We start from the raw sequence: 27,805 nt of genomic DNA on the forward strand, positions 1-27,805 counted from the left end.
ATGCTTCCTAATTTCCCTACGTCTGATGTTACTATACCTACCAAACTAATATGACTGCAAACTGATGAGCAACACTACCAGCGCAGGAAAAATAAGAACTTCAAAACAAGGTTTCGGAAAGGGCACGACTATGAATAGACGTTAATGTATTTATATAGTTTATAAATATAAAAATTCACATATGTAAAGTTCGCTAGATTAATAAGGCAATAATTTAAATTCTAAAAAAACATTGTATATATGAATAATTTATAATTAAATATTATCTGAACATAAAGGACGCGTTTCATTCATAGAAAAAGCGATTTGACAGAAGGTAACCGATACGGGTAACCGATAGACCAGTTACCCGTATTGTTGTTGTTGCATATGTTTTGGTTAGCGATAACGAAAACATAACTGATGAAGTAACTTAAAAATGTAAATAACATCGAGCGAGAAGGAATGTCGAAAACACAATAGGTAAGAGCGAGAAAGAGAGTCACACGTACACTATTTTGAGAGAGCACATGCGTTACCTTTTTCACGACAGCAATGTAAAAGTCATTAAGACGATAATTGGTGAACAAGTTATTGATGACGATTAAGTAATCGATTAGGGAACGGGTACCTGTCTTGTAGGGATGTCATACAAACACATTCCAGGGTTTCCCTCGGTTCATTTTCCTACATGGTTATTTTCCCTTATGTTGTCACCATAGCTCTCAACTGAGTATGTAATGTTCGGTTACACACGAACTTAACCTTCCTTACTTGTTACTATTATCTTTACTTATTTGCGCTTACAATTCTTTATTTTTGCCTTTTTCTAAACAACAGCTGTTGTGTGGTTATTTCGATGTAACCACCTACTTTTGTGGGTAAAAAATTAACCGGCTACTTTCGCGGGTAGAATACCAAAAGTGTGTAAAAGTTTCCACATGATTTCGTTACCGAGGTGAAGAATGTTGTTACCACACTAGAATCGGTGCGTATATCTCAACTTTCTCGCTATATAAGGTAACAATTCCAGGGGCAGTTTTCACCATCTTCGGTTAACGCTAACAAGCAATTTATTTGAATGAAATCGTTCAGTGATTTGTGAAATAAAGTGTTACTTTGAAATAAAGCACGTCAAAATTTTCCCTGTCACAGATCGAAAATTTATTGAGAATTGCACTGCGAACATTATGGTATACAAACAATTCGGCAAGTTACTAGAGTATCGTATTTGCTGTAAAAAGCAAAAATTGTAGAATGTTTCAGTGGTTTCCTATATAAAATTTAAATAAAGGAGACACTTGGCTTTAGTTAGGTTTTAGTAAGGAACGGTTAAAAAATTTGCCTTGTGGCAAACTCAATAAATCGTAAATGAAACTAAGCAATTGTGTTAATGCTATTTTTATAGATGCTTACATTTTCCCTAACAGTTTAAACTTCATACCAGAGCCTAGATTCAAAATATTAAACCACTAAACAAAGTCTTATTCTGATAAGTCCGTTGTTTCATCGAAAATTAATGACAATGTGTTTGCCCGAACATTTAATAAATAAAAATAAATGTAAGGCGCGATAACCTCCGAAGAGATCTAAGGCCGAGCTTCTCTTCCAATTTGCGTCGTGCTCCTCTTGATTTTTCCCTACAAATTGGCCGGACGGGACCTACATGTTTTATGCCGACTCCGAACGGCATCTGCAGATGAGTTTTCACTGAGAGCTTTTCATGGCAGAAATACAATCGGAGCGCTTGCCAGACACTGCCGAGGGGCGACTCCGCTTAGAAAAATTTTCTTCTAATTGAAAAATCTTATTTCTAAAATTTTGATGTTGCTTTGCCCGGGAGTTGAACCCAGGGCATACGGTGTGATAGGCGGAGCACGCTACCATCACACCACGGTGGCCGAACATTTAATGCCTCGCCTAATTTGTCTCCCAGGCGAAATGTCATTGTTCTGCTACATTTTATTGACAGAGGAATTTTCGTGGTAAGAATTCCATTGTAGTAAATTGAAAATTATATGTGGGTAATAGATTTGCGGCAAATTTTTTTTAGCTTTTTTTGAATTTTTGTTTCAGTGGAAAAGAAATAAAAGTACCAAAACCGTGCCGAAAAAAACAAAATTGAGAAAAACGAACCAGCGGACCATATAGGGTGGAAGGGAACATGTTTGGTCCAAATGGACTGAAGTGGCAACCGTGTTCTCAAATGCAAGCTTCCACATCAAATTCATGTACATATAAGTACTTCGACACTACGAAATACATTGTCGCGCTGTGAGGCAAAGTATTGATGCATAAAAGCATCTAGACTACCACAATACCACAGGTTAAGTATAAAATTTCACAAAAATAATAAGTTTTTTCGAAATATCACACAGAATATCTGCAGTCATTGTTTACGAATTTAGAAACAATGAGAATGGCAAATACGAAAGTGTATGAAATGTAACCCTGCAAAAATTGTTGGATTATGTGGTCCATTTTCTTCACGTTGGAGTACTCTAACAATAATCCTTTGCAATGCGTTTGCGGACCACCATCAGCCGATCATTGCTCGGTTTTTAACGACCGTGATCATGGCGGAACGATACAAGGTGGCAGCATGGTGACATACCTACAAACATAAATAAAAGTTCCTTGTGCTTTGTTTTTGTAAATTCGATGGACAAATGTCAAAATCGTACGGCACTGAAGTTGATGTATCAAATCAAATAAAAAAAGTTCATAATCAGCTGTCCCATGCTGCCACCTTGTATCGTTCCGCCATGACCGTGATCACGACACGATGACGATCGAACAGAGTTGCCAAAAGTAAAATATTGCATACAAATAACTGATAATAAAATTTTACTATGGCAACTCTGATAAAATGCAACCGCGCACTGGTTTTATGTATACATCCCTGCAAAAATTGTTGGATTACGTGTTCCATTTTCTTCATGTTGGAGTACTCTAACAATACTCCTTTGCAATGCGTTTGCGGACCACCATCAGCCGATCATTGCTTGTTTTTTAACGACCGTGATCACAACACGATGACGATCGAACAGAGTTGCCAAAAGTAAAATATTGCATACAAATAACTGATAATAAAATTTTACTGTGGCAACTCTGATAAAATGCGCACTGGTTTTATGCATACATACTATAGTATAGAGAAATATTAGTTTCTTTATTCACGCAAATGCTAAATAACAAAAGAATATTCGTAGTAAAATATATAAAAGTTGTATTGCCCCTCTTCATTTACTTTCATTTTAAATTAAATTCACTCCGATAATTCTTTCCGACGCAATTCCTCTTTAGTACTTTGGCATATGATCCTCTGTGTGTGTTCCATGGAGTACTACAGTGAAAGTACTTTGGAAAGTACTCCCACGTATGTACTCTATGGAATACTCACAAAGAAAGCGAGAGAGGGATCACCTACTCCTCTCCTAGGACATCGCAATGTTAATTGGAGCAAATTTTTTGTATGAATACAGATTAGTTTTGGAACACTCCTATACTCCTAAAGGAGTATTCCTTACACTATTTATGGAGTACTCGCGTTTTTTGAAGGGAATGTGTATTGCACATGGTTGTATTTATATGCACGAAAATGCATGAAATTGTTAAAATAAAGTTGAAAAAAAAAATGATAAAAACTTTAATATAAATAAAAAGATTCTTTTAATAACAACAAAAACGTCTTATATATTCTATATATACATCAATTGGTAAAGCATATATGACACTACTTTGTTTTCTTGTATTTTTTGTTTGAAAAACTAACTTTAACCTATCGAAAGTCAAAATACAAAAACAATTCGGCAGTAAGCTGAAGAGGGACAAATATGCGCTCAAAATTAACTGGGTTGACGTTTAATTGTAAACTGAACGAAACTCAAATTGAAAAAATAATTATTACAAAAAGGAAAAATAATTTTAAATACAATTTAAAAACAGGAAAAATGGAATTAAGGTGGGAAGACAATTACGTCTACCATATTATTAATAAAGTTCAAAACGCGGAATTTATTTGGAACCACACGCTTCCTGCATATAAACTGAAATACAAAAAGCAACAATTTTGGATTGAGCTGGTGAAGGAAATGAATTCAATATTCACTCCCAATGTACCATTCCAATACGGTGAGGTTTCAAGATCAATTTTAATATCGAGGAATACATAAGATTAATATTTGATAAGATATGGTTTAGTCCACTGTATATTGTATTTACTTCCCCAATATTCAGATGAAGTTACGCATAAGTGGTGCAATTTAAAATCGTACTTTAGTACAGAGAAGCAGCGGATAGAGAATGCAAGACGAAGTGGAGCAAGCGTTGATGAGAAGAGTCCATGGAAATTGTATGGCTCCTTGAAATTCCTGGTCGTCGTGAGCCAGCATACACCTTCGGTGAATAATTTCAATAAAAGAAGTTTGGAGGTAATGCATTTTTCTTTTCTCTATTGTTGTATAGAAGTTTGAGTAGAGTAGAGTAGAGCCCAATGTAGATCCAATCCATATGAGTTTACTCCCCGCGGTAGAGCCTGTCACAAGAGACGACTAAATCTCGTACATGGGAGTAAGTAACCGCTGTTCGGCTTTTTGATATCCTCATGAAGGCATTCAAAAAGCACAATGGAGCATACAAAATAATAGTAATGTCCTCTGGTAAATCTACAATCGCCCATATCTTCAAATCCACCAGAGCCATATTTCAGAGCGGAGCTTCCCAAGGCAGCCGGTTCTATGCACCGGAGCAACTCGGGATTTTTCCCGACCAGGGGCTATCATTTTAGTGTAACCCCATTTAATTTGTTGCGGGAAAATAATCTTTTTAGGACGGTCACACTCTTGTCAGTGTTTCAGTGTGTCACGTGCAAGGGATGGTTGCATCGGACATGTTGTTCTGGGCTGGACCCCAAAACCCGACGTCCTTGTAACTTTTATAAATCTTTTGTGGCTCCTTACTGTTCACATCCAAGGGCGTCCCGTAGTCTGCGCCTAAATCACTACCGGGACGACCCCTCTTAGAAAAACTTTCTTCGATCTGGAAGAACTTGTTTCTTACATTTTGATGTTCATTTGCCCGATGCCTGAACCCAGGGCGATGCTGATGGTTGGCTAACCAAATATTCGCTCCGGTTTCCGGAGTGATATCGGTCGAAACCACCTTCGCTAGCTGGTTTTACGCGCTTTGGTAGCGGAATTATCGTTGCCTATTGGAATGGGGTAGGACTTCAGTGACAAATTGAAAACGTGCAGTTTACTCCCTCATCGCCAAGGTGTCGTCATGGCTATACCATCTGGGATTATTGACTTGGTGGCTTGGCCTTTTTAATGCCTTCCTTAACCTCGGTTGAGATTCCATATATGAGGGTCCTGGCCCTTATCGTGATGAGCTCGGCCGTGAAATGAACAAAAATGTTCTCGGGAATCATATAATGTCGCCATTTGGGTGTTTAGTCGCCTATTAAAACAGGCATACCTACCGCGCCTATATTCTTAGCCCTCTAACCCCCTTCTTGTTTGCTTCGCGTCTCCGATATGGTTACCGAGCTTAGAAGAAAAATACACCAGAGGAAACTGCAGGTCTGTCGAAACGCCGCTCTCAGAACTGTCATGGGATATCTTATATTACTGTAACATCATCCACACAGTAAGGCGACACATCACACCAACCTTCTTTTCAATTACAATGAGAAACCAACGCCTTTAAAACCCCTCTCATTATGGTCCTCTGTTGACACAGCAAGTTTCTTTCGACCCCCGTTAGAGGACATTGATGACAATTTGTGATTGGTCGCACCTATTGGGTGGGGCGAAGCTCTGCTACAACAACAATAGAGCAGATGATGATTTATAACTTTAACTATCATATCGCGTCTTGCATATAAATAACTTTAAATATTTTTTAGGTTCTCAGACAAGAAAACAAAGATGATCTCGACGACTGCATTGAATTCTTAGATGAAGATATCGACGCGGAACAGTTCAACTCTGCTAGCCAGCCATTAGAAGCCATCGGCGCTACCGATGCAAATAGTTCTAAAATAGTTTCCGATGTAGTCCTTTCACCATTAGGTACCAATGAAGATAGTGTTCAATTTATATAAAAACAATCAAATAAGCAAATAATAAAAAAGAAAATGATGCAAATGACAACGCTTCTGCTTTAATCGCAGCATCCCAAAATTTAACTAATGCTTATTGTGCTGCATCCAAAAATGAAAAAGCAAACAGTTTTGCCACATACATTGCTGATGAAATATCTAAACTCGCTGTTGATCTTCAGCTATCAGCTAGAAAAGATATGCATAATATTTTGATAAATTTGCAAATGGAGCAGCTAAATCGGAACGGCCAATCCGACTAGTATATACTATTTGCGCGTTTACCTTTTTATTTAACACTGTATGAACTTTAACTATGTACATATAAAATTTTTCATATTAGTTTGCTACTGAAAATATAATTAGAGAAGTTTTTGGATGCTTCCACGATGGCAAAAGCTCTTTCAAACCGCAATATATATATATTCTTCTTTTTTTTAGTAGTGTGCATCTAAATTGATTATTCTGCTTTACTGTACTTGAAGCATGGTTTGGCACAGTGTACAATAATTAAAATTTAGTTGTAATATATAAATATACCATGTCAATAAATACAATTTAAATTAAGTTTTTCTTTGCTTTATTCCATAACTAGCCTTTACCCGCGGCCCCGTCCGCAAGGAGAAAATGAGATATATGGGCTATTCACGTTAGCCTGCTTATCAAGTTATCTGCTTAAAAATTTTTTTCTGTCTAATGCATTTTATTTTTGTAATTTAGCAAAAAAAGAACTAAATGAGCTGATAACCTGATAGGATCCCAAAATGATCCCGAAATTATCCAGAAAAAGCCACGAAATGATCCCGACGCTATCGCGGACGGATCTCTTAAAATGACTCCTATGGCATCCTGTACGGATCCAGAAATGACCTCGAAAGGGTCCCCAAATTATCCCGTATTAGTCGAGAAAAAGTCGTGAAATGACCCCGACGAGATCCCGGTCGAATCCGGAAACCCCTCCAGAAATGATGCCGGAAGGGACATCAAATGTTCCAGAAAAGGTCCTGAAATTACTACGACGGGATCCCGAAAACCATTCACAAATGAGGTCGGAAAGGACCCTAAATGATCCAAAAAAAGTCGCGAAATGACCCCGACGGGATCCCGGACGGATCCCGAAAACTATCCAGAAATGATACCGGATAGGTCCTCAAATGATCCCGTAATAGTCCCAAAATGGCCTTGACGGGATCCCGCACGGATTCCGAAAACCATCCAGAAATGATGCTGGAAGGGTCCCCAAATGATCGCGAAATAGTACCGAAATTATCCCGGACGGATCCCGAAAACTATCCAGAAATGATACCGGATAGGTCCTCAAATGATCCCGTAATAGTCCCAAAATGACCTTGACGGGATCCCGCACGGATTCCGAAAACCATCCAGAAATGATCCCGGAAGGATCTCTGACCCTAACGGAATTACAAATAAGGTGAAGCTAATTATAAAACCATGTTAATAAGGCAGCAGGCGCATTGGAGCGATGAAAAGTTACAAAGAAACATACAGGTAAAGCTAAAGTTAAAAAAGTGTGCTAATAAAAACAATTGAAGGAGGGTGGATGGCGGAAGGAGACGGAGAACACCACCGATCGTTTTTCCAAAATTGTTTAGTTCTGATCTGTATGAGCCAGATACCAAAAACTATTGATTTAGAACATTTATATTGAGTTATAACAATTTATAGATTTTGCTCCAGAGGGGGTGAGGGGAAAGGGGGTGAGAAGATGGAGGGTGTCACTGCTCACTTTATAAGCCCTCGACTTATTTGACCTATTGAGTTTGTAATATTGATGGTCAGTAAAGGTAAAGTCATAATGTGTAAAAATTATTAAAAAGTAATTTTTCGAAGGGGTCGTGGGACCCCCACCCAATTTCCATGTTCGAAAAAAATTTCGCTAGTAGACTGTTGTCTGTGTGCCAAATTTCATCAAAATCCGTGTAGTCGTTCTGGCGTAATTCAGTCACAAAGATGAAAAAATATAATAATTAAAATTTAACTGCACCTAGGTGGCGGGGACCTCCCTCTTTTTAAAAATATATAGCTAGTAGATACTTCTAGACTATTGGCTATATTTGTGCCAAATTTCAGCCAAATCCGTCCAGCCGTTCTTACGTGATTGAGGCACAAAGACAAACGTCTGGACATACAAACATCCAAACATCTAAACATCCAAACATCCAAACTTTGCCATTTATAATATATAGCCTTTACCCGCGGCCCCGTCCGCAAGGAGAAAATGAAATATGTGGGCTATTCACGTTAGCCTGCTTATAAAGTTATCTGTTTAAAATTTTTTTTCTGTCTAATGCATTTTATTTTTGTAATTGAGTAAAAAAAAGAACTTTATGAGCTGATAACCTGATAGTATCCCAAAATGATAACGAAATTATCCAGAAAAAGCCACGAAATGACCCCGACGCTATCGCGGACGGATCCCGAAAACCATCCAGAAACGCCCCGGAAGTGTTTCCAAAAGTTCCCGAAGTAGTCCCAAAAAAACCCGAAATGACAACGACACGATTCTAGACTTATCCAGATAACCACACAGAAATGATGCCTGAAGGGTACCAAATTGATCCCGAAATAGTCCCGAAAAAGTTCCGAAATTACCCTGACTGGCTCCCGGACGGATCTCAGAAACCATCCAGAAAATATCCAGGAAGGGTCCCTAAATTATCCCGACTAACTCCAGAAAAAGTTCCGAAATGGCTCCGAGGGGATCCACGATGGATCGCGAAAACCATACAGAAATGATTCCGGAAGGATTCCAAAATGATCCCGAAATAGTCCGGAATTGACCCAGATGGGATCCCGCACAGATCCAGAAATGATCCCGGAAGGGTGCAAAAACTATCCCGGAAAAGTAAAAAAAAATCCCGAAATGGCTCCTACGGCATCCCGGACGGATCCAGAAATGATCTCGGAAGGGTCCCCAAATGATCCCAAAATGGTCCCGAAATGACCCTGATGGATCCGGCAAACCATCAAGAAATTATGCCGAAAGGGTCCCAAAATGATCCCGAAATAATACAGAAAAAGTCACGAAACGACCTCTAGAGGATCCCCAAATGATCCCGTATTAGCCCCGAAAAGGTCCCGAAATAACCCCGACGGGATCCCGGACAAATCCCGAAAACCATCCAGAAATGATGCCGGAAGGAATCCCAAATGATTCCGTAAAAGTCCCGCATTGATTCTGACGGGATCCCGAACGGATACCGAAAATCATCCAGAAGTGACGCCGGAAAGGTCCTCAAATGATCACCTAATAGACCCGAAATGACCCTTAAGGGGTCATGGACGGATCCCATAAACCATCCAGAAATGATCCCGATATATTCCTGAAGAAGTCCCGAAATGACCCTGACGGGATCTCGAACGCACCCCTAAATGACCCTGACGGGATCCCGGACAGATCCCGAAATCCATCCAGAAATGATCTTGGGAGGGACCCCAAATGATCCCGAAAAAATCCCGCAATGATTCCGAGGGGATCCTGATCGGATACCGATAACCATCCAGAAGTGATGCCGGAAAGGTCCTCAAATGATCACCTAATACCAAAATGACCCTGACGGCATCCCGGACTGATCCCAAAATCCATCCAGAAATGATCTTGGGAAGGTCCCAAAATTATCCCGAAATAGTCTCGGAAAAGTTCAGAAATTACCCTGACGGGTTCCCGGACGAATCCTGAAAGCCATCTCTAAATGATCCCGAAAAAGTCCCGAAATGACCCTGACTGGACCCCGAAAGGATCCCGAAAACTATCCAGAAATGATGCCGGAAATGTCCTCAAATGATCACCTAATAGTTCCGAAAAGACCCTGACGGGATCCCGAACGGATCCCGACAACTATCTAGAAATGATGCCGAAAGGGCCCGCAAATGATCCCGTATTAGTCGAGAAAAAGTCCCGAAATGAACCCGACGGGATGCCGGACGAATCTCAAAAACCAGCCAGAAATGATGCCGGAAGGGACACCAAATGATCCCGAAAAAGTCCCGCAATAATTCCGACGGGATCCTGAGCGGATACCGAAAACCATCCAGAAGTGATGCCGAAAAGGTCCTCAAATGATCACCTAATAGTCCCAAAATGACCCTGACGGCATCCCGGACAGATCCAGAAATCCATCCAGAAATGATCTTGGGAGGGTCCCAAAATTATCCCGAAATAGTCTGGGAAAAGTCCAGAAATTACCCTGACGGATACCGGACGAATCCTGAAAACCAATCTTAAATGATGCCGAAAAAGTCCCGAAATGACCCTGATGGGACCCGGAAAGGATCCCGAAAACTAACCAGAAATGATGCCGGAAAGGTCCTCAAATGATCTCCCAATAGTTCCGAAAAGACCCTGACGGGATCCCGAACGGATCCCGACAACTATCCACAAATGATACCGAAAGGGCCCGCAAATGATCCCGTATTAGTCGAGAAAAAGTCCCGAAATGACCCCGCCGGGATGCCGGACGAATCCCAAAAACCATCCAGAAATGATTTTGGAAGGGACCCCAATGATCCCGAAAAAGTCCCGCAATTATTCCGACGGGAATCTGAACGGATACCGAAAACCATCCAGAAGTGATGCCGGAACGGTCCTCAAATACTCACCTAATAGTCCCAAAATGGCCCTGAGGGCATCCCGGACAAATCCCGAAATCCATCCAGAAATGATCTTGGGAAGGTCCCAAAATGATCCCGAAATAGTCTCGGAAAAGTCCAGAAATTACCCTGACGGGTTCCCGGACGAATCCTGACAGCCATCCTTAAATGATCCCGAAAAAGCCCCGAAATGACCCTGACGGGATCCCGAAAGGATTCCAAAAACTATCCAGAAATGATGCAGGAAAGGTCCTCAAATGATCCCCTAATAGTTCCGAAATGACCGTGACGGGATCCCGAACGGATCCCGACAACTATCCAGAAATTATGCCGAAAGGGTCCGCAAATGATCCCGTATTAGTCGAGAAAAAGTCCCGAAATGACCCCGACGGGATCCCGGACGAATCCCAAAAACCATCCAGAAATGATGCCGGTAGGTATCCCAAATGATCCCGAAATAATCCCGAAATGACCTCGTCGGCATCCCGGACGGATACCGAAAATTATCCAGAAATGATGCCGGAAAGGTCCACAAATGATCCCCTAATAGTCCCGAAATTACCCTGATGGGATCCCGGACGGATCCCGAAAACCATCCAGAAATGATGCCGGAAGAGCCCCCAAATGATCCCGAAAAAGTCCCCAAATAACCCCGACGATATCCCGGACGGATCCCGAAAACCATCCAGAAATGATGCCGGAAGAGCCCCCAAATGATCCCGAAAAAGTCCCCAAATGACCCCGACGAGATCCCGCACGGATCCCGAAAACCATCCAGAAATGATACCGGAAGAGCCCCAAATGATCCCGAAAAAGTCCCCAAATGACCCCGACATACTCCAGAAAAGGTTCCGAAATGGCTCCGAGGGAATCAACGACGGATCGCGAAAACCATACAGAAATGATTCCGGAAGGATCCCAAAATGATCCCGAAATAGTCCGGAAATGACCCAGATGGGATCCCGCACAGATCCAGAAATGATCCCGGAAGGGTCCAAAAACTATCCCGGAAAAGTAAAAAAAAATCCCGAAATGGCTCCTACGGCATCCCGGACGGATCCAGAAATGATCTCGGAAGGGTCCCCAAATGATCCCAAAATGGTCCCGAAATGACCCTGACGGATCCGGCAAACCATCAAGAAATTATGCCGGAAGGGTCGCCAAATGATCCCGAAATAAAACAGAAAAAGTCACGAAACGACCCCTAGAGGATCCCCAAATGATCCCGTATTAGCCCCAAAAAAGTCCCAAAATGACCCTGACGGGATCCCGAAAGGATTCCGAAAACAATACAGAAATGATGCCGGAAAGGTCCTCAAATGATCCCCTAATAGTCCCGAAATGACCGTGACGGGATCCCGACAACTATCCAGAAATGATGCCGAAAGGGTCCGCAAATGATCCCGTATTAGTCGAAGAAAAGTCCCGAAAGGACCACGACGGGATCCCGGACGAATCCCAAAAACCATCCAGAAATGATGCCGGTAGGTATCCCAAATGATCCCGTGGAATGACTAAAGCGTTTTTGCAGGGTTACAATGAAACGAAGTGTCAAAATTACCGGGGTTGCTATTTTGGAAAGCGACGCAGGGAAACAAAAAAAAGGAGCAGAATATCAGATATGGGTGGCTGTGATTGTAAATTTTTTTGAAAAAATTTAGTATGAAAATGTAGTGCACCTATATGGGTCCTACAGAAAATTATACAAAAGTCTTAAATTGGGGTATCTAAGGAAGCGTATTTATTCCATCATTGAGAATACAAACACGGGTGCTAAATTTTTCTACCCGTTCAAAAGTTCTCCGCGAAAAACAGTTTGAAAACAAGGTGCAATAACCCGTCCAAAAATGTGGAAAGAGAAATGAAAAAACGCGTTTTGTCCTATTATCAATAGTCCAAAGGCGAAAAATTATTCGAATTATTGGAAGCCAGGCAAAAACGCGTCTTTTAATACCTCCCCCGACTGTTTTGGCCGTGTTTTAGCAAACGTCCGCGGTAATAAAGTATCACAATTTGTTAACCAAAATTGTCCAAAACATATGGATTTTAAAGAGAGATGTAATTAAGTGCTCGTTTGAAAGTAAATAAGGACATTTCTTTGTAATTTTACAATAAAAATTTTTCGCAGTTTTCGTTAGCAGCTACTACACTTTTCTTGGACCTAACAGTGCCAAATAGCATCCACAAAAACCAAACGAACAAGAACAAGCATTTTAGCATGTGAGCGTGGCTGTGTATGTGCGTGCTGCTACATATCCTACTTGTAGAAAATACGGTTGTGTGAGCTCTTCTTTTTGTTACCATTCACAGTGGTAGTAAACAGTTATCTTTCAAACTTATCAGGGTTGTATTGAGTTAAAGAAATTGTCAGAGTAGTGCTGCCACCTCATTCCGAACAACCAAAATTATATGGCGCATAGTCATGGTCAAAATAAAATAAGTTGCAGCTTTTTTGACAGATATCTCATGGAAAATTAGGGTTGGATTTTGTATAAGGTGCCACGAGTTTCAAACTTTTGTTGATTTGTATGGGTAGAGGGGTCCCATGGTATAATTACTAGATAGAAGCAGAAATGAAAATACAATCCTCCTGTGTATGTTGTGGTTGCCGGTCAAGGCGAATTCAGCACCAGGTGCTGTTATCCCAAGGCGAATCTATACTAGGTGGTGGCAAAGCGAATTCAACCAATTCGCCGTACGGAAGAATGTCAAGTCAAAAGAAAATTTTCATTGATTTCGATTAACTGACATGTTGTAGTACAAGGCTTTGTATGGAAAATTATCAAGAAGAAGCAATCAGCTGATGGGATAACACCACCTGTAATGAATTCGCCTTGCTGTTATCCCAACAGCTGGGTGTGGATTCGCCTTGGTTGCCGATCGTCCATAAACTGCCAATCGGTCTTTTAATTTCTTCTTTTAAAAGTGATGGAAGAAGAAAAATATCACATATAATTTTCGTCAACAAAGCCAAAACGAAAAAAAAAAATGGTTTGCTGATGAAGCTGGAGGAAAAACGCATTTGTAACGGAAAAGAAAGGTAATTAGCTGATTTTTAAATGATATATATTTAGTTTAAAAAAAAAAAATAAATGTAAGGCGCGATAACCTCCGAAGAGATCTAAGGCCGAGCTTCTCTTCCAATTTGCGTCGTGCTCTTCTTGATTTTTCCCTACAAATTGGCCGGACGGGACCTACATGTTTTATGCCGACTCCGAACGGCATCTGCAAGGCAGATGAGTTTTCACTGAGAGCTTTTCATGGCAGAAATACAATCGGAGCGCTTGCCAGACACTGCCGAGGAGCGACCTCGTTTAGAAAAATTTCTTCTAATTGAAAAATCTTATTTCTAAAATTTTGATGTTGCTTTGCCCGGGAGTTGAACCCAGGGCATACGGTGTGATAGGCGGAGCACGCTACCATCACACCACGGTATTTAATTTACTGTTACTATTTATTTACATATAGCAGCTGAATCATTTCTTCAACGATTCCAGCGTATCAACTCTTAGTAATTCTATACGAAGTTGACACTGATAATACGCATCCAAAAATATGGAGAGAGGTGTTACGCGTATTGACCTCGACAACAATAATCCGAAGGCGGAGGTTAAATATTTTGTGTCTATTAAGAGATATTTGCGAAAGAAATTGACAATTTCAATTGAAAATTTTCATGTGGTTATTGTAATTTTGATGATTTTGTGGTACCAACAAAAAAAGTTTTAAACATAAGTGTTTTGCGCGGATATAGTTTTGGTCTCCAAACCGGTGTTGGACCCACCCAGGTTAATTTTTAATAATACCGAAAGGTGTTATGCGCAAAAATAATATGGATCCCACCCCGGTTTCGAAGCACTCCGGGGCATTTTTTGGTTTTTTGGGAATATATTTTGAACGAGCTAAAATTTTTCGTTTCCACCTTCGATTATTGTTATTGCATTTGGTGCTGCATGTGATCTTGCACTCAAAGAAATGGAATATTATAAGAAATTTATAGATTTTCTTTTGAAACGTTTATATGATCGCATCACTTCAAGATTATCACATGGTATATGTAATGGTGATCCAGAGCAAACGTATAGTGGATTATTAAATTTACCATTACTGATGGCCTTAAAGGATGTGACGTTTTCTACTGCCTCAGCCTGTCCTTCAGCATCATTGGAACCTTTGTACGTATTAAGCGCGATTGGAACTGATGAGGATTTGGTACATAGTTCAATAAGGTATACGAGCTTACCGTAATGAATTGTGTAGTTAATTTTAAAGTAATTTATTGTTAAATTTTTATAGGTTTGGTATTGGTCGTTTTACCACTATTGAAGTGGTTGATTATATTGCCGAACGTTTACGCGAAATGTCTCCATTATGGGAGATGGTGCAAGAACCAATTGATTTGAAAAATATCCAATGGTCGCAACATTAATTTTGTTTATGATATATAAATAAGGGATCGTTTTGTATTGTATGCATCTTTTAATGTATTTATATTCCAAAGCAGTTAAATGTAAAGTGAGATACAACATTTTAGGAAGTATATAGTTCTTACTTTATCTGCTTAAAGTCGTTATTTTGTAGTATTAAAATGATATTTGGAAATGCTATCGCTATTGCTAAATGTTTTTTGTAGTGGACCTTACTTTCAATACATATATGTATGAGTGCTAACGTCACTGTCTTCAAGAGATTTTGAAAATTTAGGATGAGATTGTATATAAAATGCTGAGTTAATAGTATGTTCATGAATAAGTACCTATTTATTTTAAAATTTCATGTATTTTATAAGGTAAGAATTAATAAATTTAGTAACCTAATAAATATCGAAGATACATATATACACAATAACGTTTAACGTTAGAAACTCGTCATGTCGGTATTTTAGGTGCAGATTTCTTTGAAGGATATGTACTCCATGGCTTGAGATGTAATCTTTTTTAATTAAAAAAGGCACGGGTGTGTTGAAAATTTGAAATCGAGTCGCTATACCACATAACCAAACTTCATTTTCGGGTTCAGCACCATTGCACGGTTGTTTTGATCCAATTTTGCTTTTGGCTCCTCTCTTCGGAACCGATTTTGCTTACGGTTTAATTTTTGGATACTAGTTCGGTTGTCGTACTCACTTCAATTAGGGTTCCGGGTTTTCCTTCTGGCTCTAGCCAGCAGGCTTTTGTAACAATTTCGGTTTTAGGCTGGATCTGGTATCGGTACCTGCTATGGCAAAAGTTCGGTTTGGAATATTTTCGTTTTCAGCTCCAGTATCGGTTATACTCCAGTTTTTTCCTGTCATAATATGGATGATATAAATAATCCGAAAGTAAATCTATAATATGTAAAACATAATTGTCTAGCAAATTTTTCTCTTCGTAAACTGTTTGTGGCCCTGATAAGGGTCATTTTTCGTAGGTATAATTGTTTAGCAAATTTTTCCCTATGTTGACTAGTGGTGGCCCTGATAAGGGCCTTTTTGCGTATACTTGTATAGCATATTTTCGTTCTTTGTAAACTAATGGTGGCCCTGAACTAGGGGAACTTACTGCGTCTGAGTTTCATGGCTTATTCGTGGTACATCATGCATATCCGTTTGTGTGCTGCAGCTGTTCCGTGCCAAGTATTAGCCTTTCGCTCCAACGGTGTCACTTAAACAAAAAAAACCTGTAGAAGGGACTTTATCAAATAACTTGCATATATCTCACTTTTCCTTCATGTTAGAGATGAAAGGTTCATGTTGTAGCGGCGAAAGTAGTGTCGGAAATTTTGGTAGATAACTGTAGGAATGACGGTTGGGGACAATGAGACAACTTTCGTTTTTTACAAACTCTTGATTAGCACTGCTAAGTCATACATAAAATTATATTTCATTTTTTATCTAACAACATTCGGGAAACGGAATATTTACATCAAAGACGGTAAATATAGCGATGGAGTGGAGTTGGGCATCAAATTTACGCGCTATCACAATAAGGTCGCAGGCCTGAAAATGGAGCGAGCAAATTAAGCCATTCTAGGGAAGCTGAACGATACAAGCTTTTTCCCAATTTTTACTCTTCCTTGATCTTCCGGTGTAATTCTTTACTTTAGCTCACAACTGCAAAAACTCGACCAAAAATATCGGGAGAGGTGTAAAAAGATGCGTTTTGAACTCAGGACGACGAATCCGAAAGCGAAAATTTTAAATTTTATAACATTGTGTACAATACTTAAGGGCCCATTACTGATACTTAGCATAGACTTGACTTGACTTGCGAACTGTCACTTACAGTTCTGTTACTGATTATTCAAAACTTAGCAACACTTAACTTGACTTAGAAGTCTGTTGAATTTTGATTTTCTATTTAAGTTCTAAGCGCCGTTTACATTTTGAGATGCCATTTGTTTGTTTCCATTTCATTTCGACATTTTGTCATACAAATTGACATTTATTATTTATGATGCCAGATTGTATGCGCTAAGTGGAGTATAATCGTGACTAAGTTGCCAAGTTTACGCCAAGTCAAGTCAAGTCTATGCTAAGTATCAGTAATGGGCCCTTTATCCACAATGCAAACAAAAACATATGAAGGTGGCGAATAGTGTTGCCAGCTCCGCAACAATAAAAGTTACTTGTGTCTGTGTAGGAAACTACGGTGGGTCCTCCTGGATTGCATGAAAGCTTTTGTAAGTGGATATTAAACTCAAATAGCGAAATGTCACCACCCTGTCGTACCCTCACTTTAATACTTTGTTTTAGATGTCTCAATCCCGAATTGACCAAGTACCCTCCTGCGACTCAGTTAATTTGCCGGTTCACCTCATTAGACAATATGGAAGAGAATATTCGTCTTTGGATTTAAGTAGAGTTCAACCTTACCACTTTGCCGAAATGCGCATTAAATATTTATATTACCATCCAAAATGGCAAGGTAAGTCAACTTTAACTGAAATTTAAACTCGCACTGAAAACTAGGTCTTGGCGTGGCATTTTCCGGATGTAAGTAGAACGCTTCGTTGCGTTGCTTCGTCTGACAGATGAATCCAGTACATTTAAAAACATACGTATGGCTTGCTATACAAACTTTGTGATATGTGAAGCTAAGTAAAAGCTGGGTTATCGGTAATTTATAAAGCTTGTTAACTTATAGCGAAGCAACGCGAAAAAGGTTTATGTAAACTCTGCCTTACGTGGGTTTTTCGGTTTTTTCTTGCTATCTCTTCCTCTCTCTGCATGTATGCCATTTTTTGTTTCACACTTGTTTTCAAGAAAAATTGACAGAAGTGACAGAGTAGAAAGTACAAAAGTGAATGCCAACAGAGTTGAATTCAAGCGTTGTATGGTGTAAAATCGGGACTAGATCGTGTTAATGGATCACAATGACCTCATCTCTCATTTACTTCTATCTAAAAGGCGGACACATATAAACGCTTTGGTCGCTTTAAACGTAGCAAGGCGTTTCATTGCCAGCTTATGCCGATGTCAAAACGTCAAAGCGAAGCTACGCGATGAGAGCGTTTTGTAACTCAGCCTTTAGAGTCTTAATTCGTCGACCACATTGACCACGATATCTATCGGTATAATTGCTCTTCCATCTCTAATAACATAAATTATTATCTCATTTAAAAATTTTTGAAATCTTGAAAATCGGGTTATTATTTGAAAAAAATATATACACAGGTATATTAAATTCACGTGCATTAGGACTAAATTGATTGGGCTTTTTCTTATAAAACTACTTTCTTTCTTGCAACTGCAGCCAAAAATCGTATGGTGTGATTATAATACCGTTAAAATTTTTTGACAAATCTGGCAATACGTCTTCCGGTCCAAGCACAAAATTAAAATTTTGGCAAAGTGAAGTGACTAATAAAAAAAGCATATTTCGTGCAAAAGTTTCTCCAGCGCACACACGTTTTCCTGTTGATAAATTAAAAATGGAATGAATTAATAAACTATGGTCAGTCTCTATTTTATGGTAGCTATAAATTAATAAAGGTATGTATGTTATGAACTTATGTATGTATGTGTGTCTGCTTATCAGCCAATTAGGGCACTAACCTCTGAAAAAAAAAAAAACATTGAAATATCTTCTTTTTTTTAATAATGGAAAGTAGTTCATCCAATGTGTTAATGGGGTTAGGGACGTACGTATTAGAGATATACGCCGCCGATAAACGCTGCCGCCGATTTGCGAAGTTTTTCGAACGCCGCCGCTGAATGTCAAAAATATCGGCGCGGCGGCGACGGCGTTCGGCGCGTTACTATATTTTCTACTCTTTTAAATCTAGGCCATTTATTGTTCATCTCGAAAATTGGTCCGATATGGTCGAAAGGGGGAATCAAGGGAATGCGCATCACTACCAGTTATAAAAATTCAATTGTGAAATTTAACACTTTCTAACGGTTCAAAAGTTATTTGAGAAAACAAGCGATTTCAATGCCAGCTTAACGCGGATTTTGTATCACCGAATTCATCAAGTTATTAAAACAAAACACTTAAAGAAAAGTTTTATAATAAATTTAAATGCTCACTTCGCATAATTTTTTCAAAAAGTTAATAGAGTATAAGAAATTTAAATAAATTTATATAAGAAAGGAAGTTACCCTATCCCCAACTAGTCCCTTGGAGTAAATCACATTGGATATAGCCTATCAATCATGTTTACATGTGACGGCTCCTGTTAGAAATGTGAATACGTAGACACATTTTTTAACCAGGTTAGGCTTTGTCCTTCGCAAGAACACTCAAAGTGGTGAAGCAAGCTTTCTCAAGACAGTCGAACAAATTACCGAGTGTTCTACTACCCTAACGTAGGGGATAGTCGAACTTGTCTGAAAACTGAAGGCGGTCATCCATAATGAGCTCTTATATCATAAGGCCGGAAACGAAGACTATTGAGTTCAATGTATCGAACACAAACGTCTGCAAATTTTGGTCTACGTTTTTAAACTTTTATCCACGGTCCTTGTAAAGTTTAAATTATATAGATGCGCCAAGGATTATACGATTTTCACCCATGAGTTACGTAATAATATCTACTTAGACTGCTTATGATTTCGAGGGCGGCATCCCTGACCGAATAGTAACTCCCTCACGTTTCAGGGTGTTTTTTTTTTTGGTGTAACTCGGAGGCATAGCGCGCCAAAAACATCCGTCAGAAAGTCTTTGGAGCTACACTTAGAGCTTCTAGGAAAGTGACGTCGACGAAGGTATGAGTTCGAAGTCGCAGTCTTATGACTTCTGTGCTGGCATATGGTATAAGGGCCAGGATGCGTGGTAGCGACTGGTGGTCGGCATTGCTACTGTTCGCACGTCGGGAATTGTAGCTCTTAAACACAGCCGAAAAAATTGAAGGCGTCCTTTGGCGCGGTCAGCAATAAGCCATCATTGATGCTAATCGTTAAAACTGTGCAACGAGTCATGACTATAAGTAGATAATTGATAGCGACCGTAAGTCGCCTTTTGGCGTGACCAGCATGTAGCCACAATTGATTTAGAGATATCGTGGCGACGACGGGCATTAGAGTTCGCCCAGAACATCTTCAAATTCCTTAAATACTTATAAACAAAACCTCTCCAAATATTATTTTTTTTTTAATTTTCGCTTTACAAGACTCCCAGATACTCATCCGCAAGCTAATGATATTGTTTCACATCGTCAAACATACCATTGACGTCAGCAGTATGTTTCCATATTCATTAGTTGTGGACAATTTGATACTCTGAAGTCCAGCCATTCAATTCAGAGGTTTACGCCGATCACTTTGTCGGCGCGCCAGCCACGCCGCCGACGCCGATTAAGTGACCGACGTAAACCTCTAGTACGTATATATTGAAGTTTCCTGCATTGATAACATTGAGTTATATTAACAGCCCCTCGAGGATTGGGAAGACCTTCGCGGGCAATTCGAAAGCAAACGATGATTCGCAGAAGACAACTCCCTCGGCTAGTTTGTTAACTTTTTTGTTCTAGCAGCAAATGAAAGCGGCGATGGCAAAATCTAGAGTCAAGTCGTTTATTATTAAAGAGCAAATAGCCACCTTTGAGAAAAAAATTACATTTCGGTTGCAATGTATGCATCAATACCTATCTATTGTTGGAATGCCACATATACACGTTTTCGCTATGTTGTTGTTGTTGTAATAACGATAAAGCCACTCCCCGAAGGTTTGGGGAGGGTTACCGATGTTGATGTTCCTTTTCCGGGTATAGATCCGGTACGTTCCGGTAACAAAGCACGATTAAGGTACTAGCCCGACCATCTCAGGAACGATTAATGTGACCACATTAAGCCTTCTAGGCCATCCCGCCCTCCCCACCCCCTGCTTCCATGAGGAACTTGGGATCGCCAGAGCCTCGCCTGCTATATATGTGTATGATACATTCATATTTTTAACAGGATTCCCTCGCATAGGTGAGGTTGACAATCGGGTTGCGGAAGCTTTGAAGCTATAAAGCTTTGTATGGCGCTTAACAACTCCATTAATCCCTCGTTTTCACTATACCATTTTATTGCGGTTTTGAATTTACTTTGAACTTGGATGATTTCATGAGCGGCTTTTGGGTCTGCTGAACAATTTGAAACCGACCTCTGGCTTGTATAAAGAGTTGAAAAAGTGGGTTTTGCGGTGAACAAGAACAAGACGAAGAAATTGCTGCCATCAAAGTATGGATTGCCAAAATAGCATCTTGGAAGTTACATTGCTGATGACAGATGAAAGTTCGAAACTTTGAAGGACTTCATCTAGCATTTATATCCTATAAGCACTTTTGCCAAAAAGTGCTTCTGCGTGGGTGTTATTGAAAAGTTCAGCCAGCTCTCCGCGAATGAAAATCACACTCGGAAGGAGACCTACACTGAGTCAGAAGGATGTGGTGGAGAAGACTGAATATCCTTTGGTCTTCCAAATTGGAGTCAGTAATAGCAAAACAGGTATAGCTGTGATGATGATATTACAGTATGAAAAATAATCATATCTACCTGCGCCGAAGGGAAAAGATACATCCTTTTTCAGCGACAAATGTCCATTATCGTCCAAAAAACGTTCCGGTCGGAAGCTTTCAGGATCACCCCAGACACGTACATCGCCATGATAAGCATATAAACTAGCTATAACAACCGTATCCTAAAACTAATTTTTTTTACAAATCTCAAAAAATAATATTGGTGTTTATGTAAAACAATTACCTTTGGAATTTTGTAACCCAACAATTCCGTGTCCTCTAATGTCTTATGAGGCACATCCGATGGCACCAGAGTTTCAATTCTCAAACACTCGCGTATAGCAGCCTCTGTATAATGCAAACTTTTACGATCTTCCAACGTTGGCAGACGGCCTCTACCCACCACTTCATCTATTTCCAATTGCATACGTTTCATCACATCAGGATATAACAATAAATACTGTATAAGAAATGCTATTTGTGCACCAATCGCTGTGAATGCGGGAAAGGCAAAGTCCAGCATACCCATTATAAATTGTTTACGATTATAAACATCTGTATGGCCCTGATTATGCTCTAATTTCATTTGTTTAATGTATACGTCGAGAAAATTGCGTTCACCACTACACTCATCATAGGTGTCAATGTGATAGTCGATAATCTTTTCGAAATGCTCAAAAAGATGTTTATTAGCTTCGCTTAATACATCATAGGAACTCCATTTAGGAAATATATGACGTATCCAAGGTATAATTGATAGCATTTTGCCGTAATCATCGCCGTTACGTTGGAATTGTAATCCCATTTTAATCAATTGCAATACCTCTGCTTGTTCTGCACGTGATTGTCGATCATTTATCATTATGAAAGTTAGTGCGTTATATATAAATGGACCAAAAATATGCAATGGAAAAACTCTATAGCCACCAGGCTTTGACAATTCATATTCATGTGGATAACATGGTCCATTGCGTATGAGATCTAAGAGATCGGTGATTTCCTCTTTAATGGCTGATTCGAGTTCCGTAAACCGACGTCCGAATCCAAAATCTCGTAGATAACGTAAGATAAACCTCCGTTGCTCTTTCCAGACCGGACCTTCACGGAAAAAGATTCCTGCAAGAGGGAAAAAATAAAATAAATAAAACAGAAACGAATACTTCCTAGGGGTTGACAAGCGCAATATTTACCTTTACAGATTCATAGCTTTCGCAACCCAATTATCAACCTAGCCCACCCTAAGATATCTTGTAACAAATATGAATGTATCGTACACATATTTGGCAGGCTCTGGCTCTTCACGGATTGTTCCAGAACAATTTTTGAATCGACTCCTTAGGCATTTTTAGTAAACGTGTGCTCACAGGAAGTTCTGTCTCTTTTCTGTCCTTCCTAAATTGAGAAGGATTAAGGTACTGATCATATCCTGTTTGTTTCCCCGAGCTCTTGAGATCGGGGCGGGAGGATTCATTGTGATCCCGACGGCTTGGAAGGCTAAGAATATTCCAGTGCCAAAGGTATGCTCGTGACAAAGAAAATAGCTTTCCACGCAGTCGACGTAGTACCAAAAATGCCAGTACCGGAGCGAACCGGATACATATCCGTAAAACAACTGACCATATCCTCAACCTACATACTGCTACTCCCAGAAGCAGATTTTTGCGGTTAAAGCTACAGCAACAACAAAAATGTTTCATTGTAAATAAGCTCCAAGCAAGGAGCGCCGGGATCCACTTTAACTTACTGTATCAACAGCACTTCTACCAAGACAAATAGGTTGCCATAAAGAGGTGTTAATTGTAATTCGTTGACTCCCGCGACAGCTGGCTCTGTTTCTGACGAAGAGGTGGGAATATGTACTATGAAATAACGCTGTTTAATTCGCCGCGTCCTACTCTAAAATATTCCAATTAATTAAATATCGAACCTAACTACGGACCAAGAGATTAGATCTGCATTGTCTGCTTTTTACACCAAACGGGTTATTCCGAGATTGATGCCTCCATTCACCGATCCCATTTGTTTCATACTTTCGTGGCCCCTTACTCGTTGCACTGATTGCGGAGTTCAGAGGGGACAAACTGTCTATAAAAAAAATTAATAAATGTAAGGCGCGATAACCTCCGAAGAGATCTAAGGCCGAGCTTCTCTTCCAATTTGCGTCGTGCTCCTCTTGATTTTCCCTACAAATTGGCCGGACGGGACCTGCATGTTTTATGCCGTCTCGGAACGGCATCTGCAAGGCAGATGAGTTTTCACTGAGAGCTTTTCATGGCAGAAATACACCCGGAGCGCTTGCCAAACACTGCCGAGGGGCGACCACGCTTAGAAAATTTTTCTTCTAATTTAAAAACCTTATTTCTAAAATTTTGATGTTGCTTTGCCCGGGGTGCGAACCCAGGGCATACGGTGTGGTAGGGGGAGCACGCTACCATCACACCACGGTGGCCGCCAAACTGTCTATAATTTGATCAAAAATCACATTTGGGCATGCATATCGACAGTTGTGTTGAATCCGGTACTATAAGACGCCAGAAGTCATGGTTTCATATGCCATCTGAAGATCTATCACATTATGCATTTCGAAGCTGCACCAGAGTTGCTGTCTCCATGAATGTGTTTATCTACTCATTTGGTAGTGATTGAGCTGCCAATACGACTTTCACCGTGCGCGAGCCGGAGTTTCAAATGCATTTCGTTCAGCTATGCCAGGAATAATGCACGCAGCACAACATACCGGGACCACAGCTGTCTGAGAGGAGCCAGAGGAACCGCGCGGGTTAGGGGGCTTAGAATATAGCCGCGGAATATATACCTGTCGTAAGAGGCGACTAAAATACTAAATTCAAGAAGTTGTGTAGCGCCACCCTTTCAAGGGGGTGCCAGCGTTATATATAGCTTCTCAAACCCAATTGCCAACCAGACCTATCCGTGGCGATTATTGTTTCTTTAACAGCCGATGCTTTGGCGACTCCAAGTCCCTCATGGATCTAGGGGGTGGGAGGGCGGGATGGCCTTGAAGGTTTCATGTGGTCATACTAAATCGTTCCCGAGATGGTCGGGCTAGTTAGTACCTTAATGGTGTTTGTTACACTTTCCAAGGCCTTTGGGAGTATCCTTTTCGCTACATCAACAACAACAACTGGAACCTGAGCACACGCGCCATTGTTCCTTGTAACTAAGAACTTCGAAAAAAGGTGTAGCCGTGGCAAGCTGCAGCTTTGGATAGATATTTTTCGGGCAAACTTAACAGAAAATACATAGATGTACAGAAGTTCTGCATGCAGCGCTGCTAGTTTTCTTTTTACTATTTTGTTTTGTAGATACATGAGCAGTTAAATATATCTGACAGCTCCATGCGAGGCTTGAGTACATTTTTTAATATGTTCTAAACTCAGTTACCCAACACTGGTTGTGCTTAGCAATATTTATAATGAATTGGTCATGCAGGGCTTTGCAAGGCATGGAGCAAAATATGTGTTTTGCGCTGCACAGAAGCTCTGCACATCTATTTTAAGTATTATCTCTTCTTTTGAAGGTGAAATATAGGGTCGCCGAAACTCACCAGTTTGTAGAGCTCTTGATAATCGACCATCCGAATACTTGCTAGTAAAAGTGGTTTAGCAAAATATTCGAATATCACTGATCGACTAGTTCTTTTCATTCGACTAGTGACATATTGGACTATTCGAATATTTGTTTGTTGTTGTAATTTTTCAATGAGTTATGCTATTCGTAAAGACGTTGTGGAGCCATTCTTAGCCATTTGCACCTCACATATTTTAAACTTTACAGCAAACATTTAACTTTTTAAAAATTTTTTGACATGCTAAGTTAAAATCGTGTACCAACTAGGTGACTGTTAAAGTTCCTATTCGACTAGTCGAATAATTGATCGTAAACAAAAGCCTTATCCAATAGCCACACAACTTTTCAAAGGCAAATTCCCACAAAATAACTTATTTTCATAATATTTGTTTTCGTTTAAAGTACCTACCAGCTTGTTAAAAACTCGTAGGAAAAATATACTTTGAATCGAATCGATATGTTAAATGTTTCATTCACTCGTTTTCCATTACCATTTTTCTTATTTACCTAATAATTCATCGTGAGGTGCGCGTGTCGCTGCCAAATATATTGCTGGTCTTCCATCGAATTCTCTTCGATTTAAAACCTCTCTAATTCCTTCAGGATTATGCACAGCAACAATACGAAAATTGCCAACATGAAAACCCAAAACATCCGATTTATACCATTTGGTAAATTTTAAAACACCTTTATGTAAATATTTTTTATTAGCCATCATCATGAATAAATAGCTACCAAAGATTGGTATGCGTGGTGGTCCTTTTAAAATGGAACAAGTAAAAATAAAATCAATTTTATAAATCACTTACAAAAAAATTTAATTAATATACGAAAGTGGAAAAAGTCTAACCAGGCGGAAATCCATCGGGACGGCTAACTCCATAGCGATAGCAAAAGTAAAGAAAATTCAAAACACAAATGCATAAAATTATTCCCGTTAACATATTTTTTTCTTTTAATTTAGTTCTATGCCGAAATTTTTGCTGCCTTATTATAAGAAAGTTGTGAAAGAACTAAAATATAAAATTTTTATATAACACATGCACTGTATTTTAGTGCGCATTGTCTATTTTAGCATACGCAGATAATGAGAAAATATATAGTCCAATCGTTAACTGTCTTTATTATTACGAAATGCATATAAACAAATGTACAACAAGCTATTATATATTCTCTAAAAATAAGGTTAAGAATATTTTTCTTCTGATACTGTTCAAAAGTAAACATACATGGGGCTTTCCAGGCAAACACTGTTTGCATCACCGAATATGAAATTTTGACATTTTATGTACTCTTCGAAAAAGGTTTTTAAGATTCTTTTATTGAAAACAAGTGTGCTGGGTCAACCTTGTTCTGCCCCAAAAATGGGTTAGCCTACATTCAAAAATTGAGCCATGCTTCCCCTCTTTTTCTCTATACCATTCTGCTCTACTTTATTCGCTCATTTTAACAGTTGGTTGTACAGGTATAAAGGAATCGCGATAGATATTGTGGCGAATGTTGACATCACCAGGCTGTTAGTAAATAAGCACACAACAACAAAAACATGAAGCAACCAATCTTATGAACATGTACACATTAAAGCTAGCAACACTTATGTACCTGGCAACGAAGAGATATCTCACACACACAAATATGTATTCATCGCCGAAGTTGTTACTCACACATATACACGCATATGGCTATGGGAAAGGCGTGGACTACAGATATACATGTATATAGCTAGTAACTAACCAAGCATGAACTACAACTGTTCGCGAAATTACTAGACCTTAGGAGAAATGGATGAACGAGGAAACCGAGAGTATAAAAGCAGCGCAAGCTGAGTAATAACTAATCAGTTTTGATTTAAGCACGCTATTGGTTGTGAAGTGAAGTATAATTGTGAAGTACTACTCCTAAAGCAATCTAAATAAAGTCAGTTTGCAATACTGAATATTGGAGTGATTTATTCAACAGTTTAGCGCTTCGAACGTTAGCAGAAGGTTCCAAATAAGCGGAATTTCTCAAAATTCGCTACAATATAGACTTCCATGTATCAAAATTATGAGTATCGAAAATCAAATAATGTGATAAAGCCTGTCAGTTCGTCCGTCTGTCCATTCGTTTACACTATAACTTGACGAAATATTAAGATATCTTCGCCAAATTCTGTACACGGGTTTACCTGAACCCTAAATATGCTGGTATTGAAAATGAGCGAAATCGGGCAATAACCCCGACCACTTTTTCGATATCGAAAATTTAAAAAAATTAGATAATTCGACAACGAATACCGCTAAGCTAATGCAACTGGGTAGGTGGATTGGTTTTATGACGCAAAACATAAATTCCAAAAATCTTTGGAATATGGGCGGGGCACTACCCAATTTAGAAGAAGAAAATTTGGTAGTTTAACAAGCCGTAAATCAAAAGCCGTTAAAGATATTACAATGAAATTTGGCAGAGACACTATCCTTTCCAAATTATATATACTGAGTGAAGATAATCAAAATTGGTTAACAAAAGCCTAAATAACTTACTACCTCCTACTATGTTACGCAACCCTTAACGGACAATGGAACTTGTGTTTTTATGCTTATTGTTCTGTTATATCTTTAT

The 27,805-nt window shown here is 39.4% G+C and overlaps 2 protein-coding genes across 2 annotated transcripts; one reads left to right on the forward strand and one right to left on the reverse strand.

The window, feature by feature from the left end:
* The first annotated feature begins 3,932 nt into the window (after positions 1 to 3,932).
* On the forward strand, positions 3,933 to 6,345 carry LOC137240405 (uncharacterized). The gene is made up of 4 exons (XM_067766638.1): positions 3,933 to 4,113; positions 4,219 to 4,412; positions 5,888 to 6,053; positions 6,101 to 6,345. The coding sequence occupies exons 1-4, from the start codon at positions 3,933 to 3,935 to the stop codon at positions 6,343 to 6,345; spliced, it is 786 nt and encodes a 261-aa protein (XP_067622739.1).
* Positions 6,346 to 18,305: 11,960 nt separating this feature from the next.
* On the reverse strand, positions 18,306 to 26,203 carry LOC137242352 (probable cytochrome P450 304a1). Its single transcript, XM_067769672.1, has 5 exons — positions 26,055 to 26,203; positions 25,712 to 25,963; positions 21,861 to 22,732; positions 21,654 to 21,798; positions 18,306 to 18,587 (listed from the first exon to the last, which is right to left on the reverse strand). Exons 1-5 carry the CDS (start codon positions 26,146 to 26,148, stop codon positions 18,403 to 18,405), a joined length of 1,548 nt encoding a protein of 515 aa, XP_067625773.1. The 5' UTR covers positions 26,149 to 26,203; the 3' UTR covers positions 18,306 to 18,402.
* Between the last annotated feature and the right edge of the window lie 1,602 nt (positions 26,204 to 27,805).

This window comes from Eurosta solidaginis, chromosome 1 (assembly GCF_040869045.1).
Source record: "Eurosta solidaginis isolate ZX-2024a chromosome 1, ASM4086904v1, whole genome shotgun sequence".
In the NCBI taxonomy this organism is placed as follows: domain Eukaryota; kingdom Metazoa; phylum Arthropoda; class Insecta; order Diptera; family Tephritidae; genus Eurosta; species Eurosta solidaginis.